This window comes from Anabas testudineus, chromosome 10, assembly GCF_900324465.2.
Source record: "Anabas testudineus chromosome 10, fAnaTes1.2, whole genome shotgun sequence".
NCBI lineage: Eukaryota > Metazoa > Chordata > Actinopteri > Anabantiformes > Anabantidae > Anabas > Anabas testudineus.
In genome coordinates this window covers 17,206,853-17,218,376 of record NC_046619.1, presented here as the reverse complement: position 1 = coordinate 17,218,376, position 11,524 = coordinate 17,206,853, and the positions used below count along the sequence as shown (strand labels likewise).

General features: G+C 41.6%; 1 protein-coding gene across 1 annotated transcript; it reads left to right on the top strand.

Moving 5' to 3' along the window:
• Positions 1 to 1,305: 1,305 nt before the first annotated feature.
• On the top strand, positions 1,306 to 3,911 carry hs3st1 (heparan sulfate (glucosamine) 3-O-sulfotransferase 1). The gene is made up of 2 exons (XM_026357039.1): positions 1,306 to 1,607; positions 2,183 to 3,911. Exon 2 carries the CDS (start codon positions 2,317 to 2,319, stop codon positions 3,232 to 3,234), a length of 918 nt encoding a protein of 305 aa, XP_026212824.1. The 5' UTR covers positions 1,306 to 1,607; positions 2,183 to 2,316; the 3' UTR covers positions 3,235 to 3,911.
• The last annotated feature ends 7,613 nt before the right edge of the window (positions 3,912 to 11,524 follow it).

Here is an 11,524-nt window from a genome sequence, read left to right as displayed (position 1 = left end):
CCTTCACTTAAATTACGTGCACAGCAGAAAATTTTGCAAACATGAGTAAAATAAGATACATCCATATTCAATTGCAAAGCCCTTAAGCCTTCTACAGTTTAACCATAAAATCAGCATGAGAAACTAAGGCTATATGGTACTTTAAAACAAGCTGTACTCACTTACTGTACGTACTTATATGCACTGGCTGGCAAAAAAAAGTCACCACCTGGATTTCACTAAGAAATAAGTAAGAGCCTTTTACTGGATAATTACTGCAGTGATTAATATGTTTCAGGTGGTAACACAATGAGGTCAGCTGACTATCCGAACGTACGAGTGACCAGGCTTTTCTATTAATGGATTTCTTTTTCTTCTCTGGTGCTACGGACATTTTCCAAGACGACAACGCTCAAATTGTGAAAAAGCCATTCAGGGAGCCACTTGCATAAGAGTATTGAAATGATGCCGAGGCGAATGTGTGTTGTAATCAAAGCAAAAGATCCATGAAATATTACAGCGTGTGACTTTTTTTCTAGTGAGGCAGTGGATCATTCGTTCTTTGTCACATTTCTTCCTGATTATAGTTCAGTGAGAATGATATTGCTGTGTGTCACAGGCTGATTTGTCACTGTTTTCTCATCCCTGCAGGGCGGAAGTGACACAAACTGATAAGGTATTTGACTTTCGTGACGTGTCACCCACTCATCAGCTCTCAATCAAACTTTCTCACACTGACTACATTCGCAGGTGACTCAGAACTAAATTGTGAAATACTGAAAGTAGTGTCAGTGAGATTGGGGCAATATTTTAGATGCACTGCTCCTGAACTTGGAGAGGATGGATTTGAACCTTTCCAATTATTTTTTTTTTTTTTTAAAAGGCAGCTCGACAGGTGGTGAGATTTGACGACTACCCGCAGATGCACTTGCTCTGTGGACAAAGGAGGAGGACAATGCCAGGATTGAATAACTCGTCTGTCTCTTTCATTGATTTTGTCCTCAAAGCACAAAGTGAAGAGAGAACTCCTGGAGGCAGCCTGAATAGACTTTTCCAATCCAAATCCTGAGAAGGCGCAGAGTCTCTATGGGCAACAAATTTCTCTCTGGAGCAACTCAGACTGCTTGATTTGAATATTTGGGCTTTTTCAGTCTATAATCAGACAGAAAACCCCTCAGAGCTACATCAGAGTAATTGTCTGCTGGTTGGCACAGTATCACACCACTGTGTTTGTCCTCCTCTGTCTTCTTCCTTCCTCCTTCACATTTCTACACATGTGGACACAAGGCTCCACACCTGATTCCGTGTCTCCTCTCATGTCTCACAACGACACATACCTGCACCTTACGCAACGTGACGCGGGAGGCGTGGTCCCGCAGGCGTAATGTAGGCGTGCGCTTGGACACAATAGCTGACACTGAAAACTGGGAGGACCGTGAGGGTCTGGAGGCAAAGCACGGAGGAAGAGTTCCGGTGAAGTTGTTGCTCGGTCGGAGGCGAGTTTTCGTGCGCTCGGACCGCGGAGACGGCGCAAAGCTGGATCCAAAAACCTGCTGTTCTGGACGCGTCGGTGCGGTGAAGCTGCAGGAAATGAAATCCCTGCCGAGTGCACCATTATAGCCAGAAAGGTATTTAAATGGATTTATTGGTCAGCGAGCACGAAGGAGACAAAATGAGTCTGATAGAAATAGATTTTTATAAAATGTAAAACGCGTTACGACGCAAAAATGTATTTTCAGTTTTGTGTTGTAAGTTTACCACACCTTTATCCAGTAAACGCAGACGAGCTTCAGTGTTTGACATTTCCTCCTCGATGTTAAGGAACATTTTACAGATTACATTTAATTCTGTCATTTTTTTTTTTTCATGGATTAGGTTAGATAAACTAAAATAGTTCAATAAGTGACTGAACAGAGATGAATTCACACTGTTCTGTGTAAAATGTTTGTTTCTGGATTACACGACAGATGTTTCATGGTTTAGTTTAAAGTTTAATCAGCGCAGTAGCCATAAAAAATTTTCATAAAAATTGTCATAAAAATTTAGCATCATCAAACTTGTGGACTGAGTCATAAAACTGTAATGATCCAACAGCGGAACAGGTCCACTGAACCTGTCCTGTGAACCTGTAGGTGTTTTCCAGAGCTGCTGTGGTAAATATCTCACTAATCGCTGCTGTGTTCTTTCCTTGTTGTTATTGCAGCTGTCAGACAAGAGGCAGTTTTTTATTTTTGCTTTCTAATTGGACCATTGTCCTCAGGCTGCTGCTTTTTCAATGTGGGATACAGTTTTGGTGCTTTTGCCAGGCTGAAATCCTCCAGGGTCAGGACCTCCCTCATGGCTGCCTTGCTCCTCGGACTGCTGCTTTTTGCAATGCAGTCTCCCCCTGTTCCCTCCAGGCCGATGACTGACAGGGGGCCACCCTCACCTCCCACCTCATCGCCTACTGATAACGGGACCAACAGCCACCCCAACGGGACCCTCCAGCAGCTCCCTCAGATTATAATTATCGGTGTGAGGAAAGGGGGGACGAGGGCGCTGATTGAGATGCTCAGCCTGCACAGTGCGGTGGCAGCAGCTCAGAACGAGGTGCACTTCTTCGACTGGGAGAGTAACTTTCAGAAGGGCTCGCCTTGGTATCTCAGTCAGATGCCCTACGCCTTCCCCAACCAGCTAACGGTGGAGAAGACGCCGGCATACTTCACCTCCAGCAAAGTCCCCAAACGCATCCATCAGATGAACCCAAACATTAAGCTGCTGCTCATCCTCAGAGACCCCACAGAGCGGGTGCTCTCGGACTACACCCAGGTTTTTTACAACCGTCTCCAGAAGCACAAGCGCTACCAGCCAATCGAATCGGTGCTGGTGAAGGACGGCGAGATTAACTTGGGATACAAGGCTCTCAATCGTAGCCTGTACTATGTTCACATGCAGAACTGGCTGCAGTACTTCCCTCTGAAGAGCATCCACGTTGTGGACGGGGACGAGTTGATCAGAGACCCCTTCCCTGAGATGAAAAAGGTGGAACGGTTCCTTAAGCTGGAGCCGCAGATTAATGCTTCAAATTTCTACTTCAATAAAACTAAAGGATTCTACTGTTTGAGAGACCACGGGCGCGAAAGGTGTTTACACGACTCAAAAGGCCGGGCGCACCCGCATGTGGCACCTGCCATCTTGCAAAAACTTTACCAGTTCTTTCACGAACCCAACAAGAAGTTCTTTGAGCTGGTGGGTCGAACATTCAACTGGAAATGAACTCTGAGTCGCAGTAGTTTGGTGTAGAGCTGCTTGGGGATGATCTCCACAAGATGTCTTGTTTTCCTCACTGACAATGTAGATGAAGAGAAAAAAAAAAGCTCATGCAAATTCAAACTAAATCTATTTTTGTACTAGTACGTTTGTTACAGGAGTACGATCGAGCCAAATATCAGGGCAGACTGCAGTTGAAGACATGCTCAGTCAGTGCATGTCTTGTTTTTCTTTCTCAAACTTGCATTTTACTGTATGTTCTGCACTGTTAGAGGAGCTCGCTGCTGTTCAGCTCATCTGATCAAAGCAGACGACTTATTATGACATCACTAATGATATTCAGAGTTTAGTCTGTGCCAGTTAATGTGTTAAGTACCAGACAGTTTAATATTGTCATACCTTCACGTTTCGCTTCATATAATGTGACATTATTAACGTCTAACTGCATTTAGAGCTCTGAAGGACCTTTACCTGCTGCTATGATTTTCTCAGTCACTTTCAAGCACACGAGAGACTGAATATGTCGTTGTCCTTTTTGTTACTTAGATATTTCTTTATGTAAGAGTCAGTTATATAAATACTGCACATCATATATTTGCCGGTCATCATGGTGTACTGTAAATTTTTTTTTTTTTTTTTTTTTTAAGTAAAGAATTAATACCGTAATAAAGATGTATTTTATTTATAGCATGTCTGATGTTTTTTTATTATCTTGGTTTATCTATTTTTATTCATCCATTTTGTATCTGTCTGCTGTGCAGTTTAACTTGGATCCTAACAAACAAACAAACCTTGATTTACACTTTGTTAACAGGCCTCAACTTGTTTCAACTTATATGTATGTATAGACTTAACCCATGTCTGTGGATTTACTGGTTCTGTTTGCTAAATGCATTTACATTCATGGGCGAAATTCTTTTTTTTAACATTTCATACATGCTGTCTGTTACATACAGTCGTCTGTCATCACTCACATAAAAACAGTCCAGCTGTTGGGAAGGCTGATCTCTGCTCATGATGTTTCTCATGCTGCAACCATAGTTTTATTTATTTATTTTCTTTACACATTTAAAGTAAATTCTACTGTCATAAATTAGGATTAGTACAACTGATTCAAGAGTGGGCAGATAGGTAAACTCAGATTCAGGCACAATCCAAACCATGAAAAATCAAAAGAGAAGTTGTTTATGCCCAAGGGTGCGATGTTGTTACTCAGTTTTTTTAGAGAGGCAAGGGATTATTTATTCAAATCTCGGTACTTTGGAAACATCAGCAGCACCGTCTCAAAGACATTAAGCTCCGAAAAACCTACAGTAGCTTTTTCATATTTGAATGTGGCCTAGATTTACTCAGGGGCTTACTGGTACTCTGCAGACAGCATGTTAACCTCATTGCCCTGTAAATGCAGACTAAAGCAATTTCTTTCTTACGATCTCCTTATTGTGATCTGCCTGCAGTTTGCATGTTCTTTTTTTTATGGTTATGCTGTTGAGTAAGACTAACAGAGGCTATAAGCAGAACAGGTCTGGCTGCAGGCGTAGGAAGAGAGAAGACAATAAATAGAAAAGAATCTGTGGAGGTGAGGTGGAGATTGATCTCTGCTGTAAGATTATCGGACAGCTGCTTTCGTCATTTGGCACGTGCAGCCATAACACGGAACGACCTGTTCTGCTTTCAGGTGTCAGGTCTCCACGAAGTCCTTTAAAGCAGCTACAACTGGAGCAAGCCGCAGAAATACAGTTTACTTTAAATCAAGATTACAGCAGCAGCACATTTCACCTTTCTCTGCGTCTCAGAAGGACTTGAATTTCCAGATAATCCGGTTTCCCCGTCAACACTACAGACTATGTTTTCAGAAAGAAAAAACAATATACCAGGGAAAAATGTAGCTGTAGCTCTAATCTAGTACTTCTGCACCATCATCTCAAGTTGATTTTAAAAGTATTTCACCTCTTCTTTATTTTAGCCTGTGTTTCATGATAGACAAAGCAGATGTTATCATACTTTGGTTCCCCTCTAAACTTAGTTTCATATGCTGCAAATACCGGTTTGAGGTTTAAACGTAGGTTAACAAATAAGCAAAGACTCAGTTCGTAGTGTAGAAAGGGAAAGTAGGTTTGTGCAGAACAATGTTCACTGTCTGCTCTCTCGCCCCATTAATCATCTCACGACCCCCTGACATTCAGCTTGTGACCCTTTGGAGGGGCCCAGCTCATACTTTAGGAACCACTGTACTGAATTATTTAATTGTAGTAGATAAAACTAGTTCAAACTGGATCAGCTGCAACAGTAAAATGCTGCTTAGTCACTGTTGCATTGGCATTAATGTAACATGAAATAATATATAAATTACAGGGGATACATTACAAATGACAGTAGTTGTGTTTTATTGTTAGGCAGCCTCTAGCTGCTGCAGTAACTCGTGAGTAAGGGAGGAAGTCCACTTCTGTACAATATAGAGCAATAAAGTATGTATAGGGAGGATGTTGTGTTTATTGTTGTTAGCACAATGACGAACGTCCGGTGCACTTCCCCCAGGTCATTTATGAGCAGAGTGATCATTTTGGTACCTACCCTAGCCACACACTGTCAGCTAATCTCTAACTTTGTCTGTCTGCTGTTTGCTGCTGAGTGGGTAATGGAAGGATTTTAGAGCTTTGTTATTATATTAGAGCTGCCTGCTGCAGCTGGAAACACTAATAAAAGTGAATCAAACAGTAAAACTCTGGGCTGCAAAGATAAAACAGTAAGCTGAGAAATGCTAAAAAGCTGCGTAGCTGAGAGGAACTGCACAGTAACTCCAAGGACGTGAGAATAATGTAAAGGTTTAGTTGAAATTAGCACAGGTGCACCTACGTGTAGCTTCCTGCTGAAATGACTTCGCTCCAGCTTCTGTCTCTGCTCGTTCACTTCTCGACAGCAGAAAAGCATCTATTAAGAGTTCATGAATGCCCCATTAGTCTAGTCAGCTGCACAGCCCTCTAAACTTTTACAGTCACAGATTTCCCTTAACATCACCTCATTAATCTCAGTCACATAATTAATTTGTCTCCCCACCCCACATGCGGTAAACCGGGGCTACAACCAGGATTAATGGCGTTACCCTCCTCCTGGCGCCTCCCCTGCTCCTCCATCCTGCTGTAAGACTATTTGTTGTGGAACGTTCTGGACTAACTTGGTGCCAACCACCACCACCTCACCCCCACCCCTTCACCCGCCTCCCAGACCACACTAGTTGTTCCTGAAGGGGTCTGTTTCCTCCAAATAACAATCAGCCATTCTGGGGTTTTTCAAAGGATGATGTGATCCGATGGAGCGCAGTCACCAGGGCTGCAGCTCCCTTTAATTGGAATAGATTGTTTGTCCACTCAATGTGTGAAGCCCAGCAGAAATAACACATGCACCCGCTCTTTCTGTTTCTCTGCCATACAAACACATGAATGGGAATGCACACACACACACACACACACACACACACACACACACACACACACACCAAACACACACATATTCAGTGCCTACTCGTTATGGCCAAGCCCCACTTTGTGCCTTCATGTCTAACCTCAACATTTGTCTCACAGAGTTAACCATCCCAATTTCCCATAGATACTTGGCAATATTGCATAAGACGCAATTTATAAAGGGTTTAAGGACAGTCACTGTTAACCTGTCATTACATGGTGCTTTATAGAGCAGTTTTAAGCAGCTAATAAGAACAGTTTGATTGAAAAGCCTCTTTTATCAATACACATTGCTTGTCTTTCCTTCCATGGACTGTGTTTGTAGATAATCAAAATGTATTTAGTGTTGTTTCTTTTCCACTACTGTATATTTTCAGATTTCGTAATGACTTTTATTACATGTTGCCTGAACTACAGTCACACCCTAGGAAACTTGCCATGACTCAACTTCCAGATAAAATCACCTGGATGACTGAGAATAATCACTGACGTCCAAGGAAGTGTTTTGAAAATCTATTTTTCGTTCAGCAGTCAGAACATTGTTATCCACAGTCTTTAGGGATTTTGATAATATCCTCAGATTTAATAACCATCTGGGTTTTTCTATAATTGCAGGTTAATTATTTTTAGGCTAACACTGGGAAGATGCTCTCTAAGAGACTAAAGTGGTTGAAGCACTTTGAAGGAAAGGAAACTAAAATGCTGGAGATGGTGTTATATATTATATGAGTGGTCAGCATCCTTCTTCGTTTATTGTTGAACTACTCTCACTGCTACTCCAGTTGTCATCCTCAGCTATAAAAGATGCAGCACTGATAATAGAGGAGCACACCACTGGACTGCTTTTGCAGGAGGCTTTTATTCAGTGTTAACATTCACTCGACTTAAGATCACGCTGCTTCTTTATGGCTCTGGTAACCTTGAAACCAGGACATAGCAAGTAAATAAAAAAGCTTCTCAGAAACCTGTGCGTCCTGTCTGCAGCCTTGACAATCTCTGATTAAACCAAAACACCAACAACAGCAAATCAACGAATGTGTCATTTAATTAGGGAGACTGTGTTCTGCTCTCTGTTGATTTTAATTTAGTGTTAAAAAGCGAACTGACCGTGCTGTGAGCGGCTTTGGTCTGTGCTGCTTTTCATCGTTAAGCGGTGGAGTCGTGGGAATATTTAAAGGCTTTTAAATCTAAATTAATGTGTGTTTGATAAATAACAGACAACAAAACTGGGATGAAGTGTCTACCAGATGGCACTGTGAGCTTAAAATATGCAAAAGATCCCCTATACATCAATCCAAATATTTGTATTCACACAATTGTTTTCCAACTGGTTTTTGAAAAGCTTAACTTTAACCTGCACAGATCCATCACCTGTCCTCATGCCTTCATCAGACAAAGTGAAGGAATTTCCAAATAGGATTTCATGTATTACCATAATTTATTCTTCACTCACATTAGAGAAAAACTTTTGGACGATGGGTTAGTGGTATCTCAGTGGAGTGTCTCTATCTATCCCTCTATAATGTGCCTCTTATCCAGGGTTTTCAGCCAGGTAGCCCAGGTGCCTCCTCTGCCCAGCCAGGTTTCCATCTCCTCCTGCGAGATCCCAAGATGTTCCCAGTATGAGATATGAATCCGAGTTTTCTGTATCTAGAGTACAACAGGGACACAGCATTTGCATTTTTAATCAAGTGAAGAACTTCTGACATCAGGACACATGTTCCCCACACCTCACATTATCTTGGTAACAAAGATAAACCCACTGGTCTTATTCCTCTTCATGCTGCTGTGCTGCTACTGTAGTGAGTGGCTTCCAGCACATGCTGGATTCAGTTTGTGATGATGACAGCAACAACACAGTCTGAAAGGACAGCTGTCCACCAGTTAGCTTGTTAATTAAACCAATGCTAGATGGTTTCTGGCAGTTCTGATAGTTGTTTCTGGACATTGAAATGTGCTTTGCTTGTCTGTGTGTTCTGTATGTGCGAAGTGCAGGTGGTGCACAGGTAAGAAAAGAGGATCGGAAAGGTCGGGGGGGTTTATTAGGGTCAGTGTTCGGAGTTAGAATCACATCTGTTTGTGAAGCAGCTTCCCTCCGCTGGTGCTTTGGACAGTTTCCACAACAAGACTGAACCAGATTCTGGCGGCGGAAATGATGCTTCAATATAAATAAGTATTAAAACACTTGTGTCTTCAAATCATTATAAAACTAAAGCAGGAACTATGATGAATGATGACAGCATCTGTTGTCCAATGATCGGCAGCATCTTAAGGCAGCCGCACATTGAATCTACCGGTGAACGGGCAGATACACTTGTAGTTTAATCCATTCTGCAAACGCTTGTGGAGTTGTAGAGGTTAAATATATATATGTATATGTTATTGTTTTATATTTTTCCTCGTACAAGGTTTTTCCCAGATTGAATCCGAGATGTGTGTCCTCTTCCTGAGGCAGGTTTTAAATTACTAAGTGGAAATATCCTGGAGTCCTTGCTCCATTTACCGTTTTTTTTTAAATAATAAAGAATAATTTGCTTAATTTGCCTCTTGAGCATTTCAGTTGAAAGAGGAAAACTCTAACGCTTGAAAAACTGCTCGTCCTTCAGCTGTTGGGGAAATGTGAAGGATTTTGGGACGCTACCATCTACCTTGCACAAACAGAAAGCAATTTTTGCGCTAGACGACGACATGACAGGGAATAAATTGAATAAACTAAATTAAATACCACAGCACATGACTCAAAGTTATGATTCTCTCTCAGGCAAAATCAATTTCACCCCGTGCTTATTATATCTATGAGCATTTTCATTTTGCAGCTTGACATTGAAACAAATAATGTTTAAGATATTAGATCAGAAAAATGTGGTTTTACCTCTGAGTGAGCTGCTTCGATCTTTTTTCAGGGCTAATGGAATGTAAATATACGTGTCATTAGTAAAATGGCTAAACAGGAGCCGGGCCGTTCCGTGCTGTATGATGTATGTGGCCATATTCCCATCATTCCTTCATCTCTGCCAGGGTCTACATGTGCAGCTGCTGTGTGAGCCAGTCGCCGCTGTGCTCTGTTATCAGTCATTTCCTGGCATGGCCTCCTCTGGCAGAGGAATAAGCCTCCATGGCCAATGATAACTCCCACTGCTAACAGACACCTCTGCATGGGTGAAGCATGACTGGGGCCACAGATAACCATTTCTCCCCCTGTGTGTGCAAACGTGTGTGTGCACTATACATGCTGGGCTCGTGACTTGATTGTGATTTCTGTGTATACAGTGTGTGTGTGTGGTGTCCATGTCGGTGTTGGAGTTCGTACAGTATGTGTGCAGACGGAGCAGGGAGCCATATGGATTTCAATACAGAAGATTTTCAAACACTGGGCTCCAGACCCAGATAGTCCCCAAAGAGTAAAACCCCGGAATAAGTCTAAATGGGTCCTGTCAAAGGGAATACTTCTTTTAGATTTGTACTTGACGTCACCACGGAGCTTATTTGGAAGCGTCTGACGCTCGAGTTTGCTTGTAAGAAAACATGCTCTCTCTCTCTCTCTTGTCACAGCATTGTTAGTTAGCATTGTTCCCTGTGTACACTGTGTGCACATGGTTCAAATCAAAGCTGAACAGCCTGCACGACCGTTCAGATCCAATATAATATTAAACATGAGGCCATTTTTTTGTATCAAAAAGTAAAGCTGCTGCAAATTAAAAGCACATGTTGGCCTGTCTCCTGGCAGCAGTGTCATGCTGCCTGCTGAATACACATTTGTTCCACACATTTGGTCAATGAAAGACAAAAGACAATATTTCTATTAAACTCAGGGTTTATCTTGAGAGGTGTTGACAGAAGTGGGACCAGCGTAGGATCGTGGTCCCCTAATTAACCTCCCCTGGTTTTCTGTGTATCAGCCACAACATTAAGACTAGCTAATGGTTTTAATGGGAGAAATGGAACTTTCCAAAGAATCTCAGCGTCTGTATGAGATCACTGTTACCACTAGTTGTAATAAAGTGAATTACTTGACGGTAAAGGGTGAAGTCACTAGACCCACCCTGTGCTTTTTGGTAAATTTTAGAAGTTTACTGGTCACAAATGACGTGATGATACTCCAACCCCCCCCACTGAAATCCTTCTTATTGGCTTATACCATATGTATGTGGCTGTGTGTGATTATTTATTTAGTTTAACACTGATTCTTATTAAATGTTCTTAGTCATGTACTTCTAACAGACTCTGATGAACATCACAGTAAAGTTGTTCTACAATCCGTGAGTGTTGCTGGAGATTCAACCTTCAAATAAATCAAAACAACCTTGAAATAATCTCAAACCAACTGCCCGTCTCTCAGTTTGAAGGTCTTTGACACTTCTGTATTCAGGGACCCAACGTCCTGTAAACTAAGCAGCAGTCGTTTAGTTGAATTATTTCATTAACACCACTTAAAACAGATTGTTTATTTTTCCATTTCTTTCTGACATTAAATAAATATTGTAAATATATAACTCCACAGTGCGTTGGCTTTAAACGTCTTTCAATCTGTGCCCCAGTGTGGCCCCTCCATTCAACTGTTTCTAAACCTGTCTGTGCATGCTGAGCCTGATTATCAAGGAGATTACACAACTCCTTGTAAAGCTGAATGCACTGAAGGTTGATTTAATTTAATTTGACATTTGGCATACATTAAGTATTCTTCTCATAACACTCCAGTAACTCTTATCACAGGAAATCTTCCAAGTTAAAACTGTTCTTTCTCTATTTTTTGCTATTGTTTTTCTTAAGCACTTCACAAACCTAATTCAAATTCCCAAATGTCAGCCTAAGAAAATAGAAAACAGCTGGTAAGT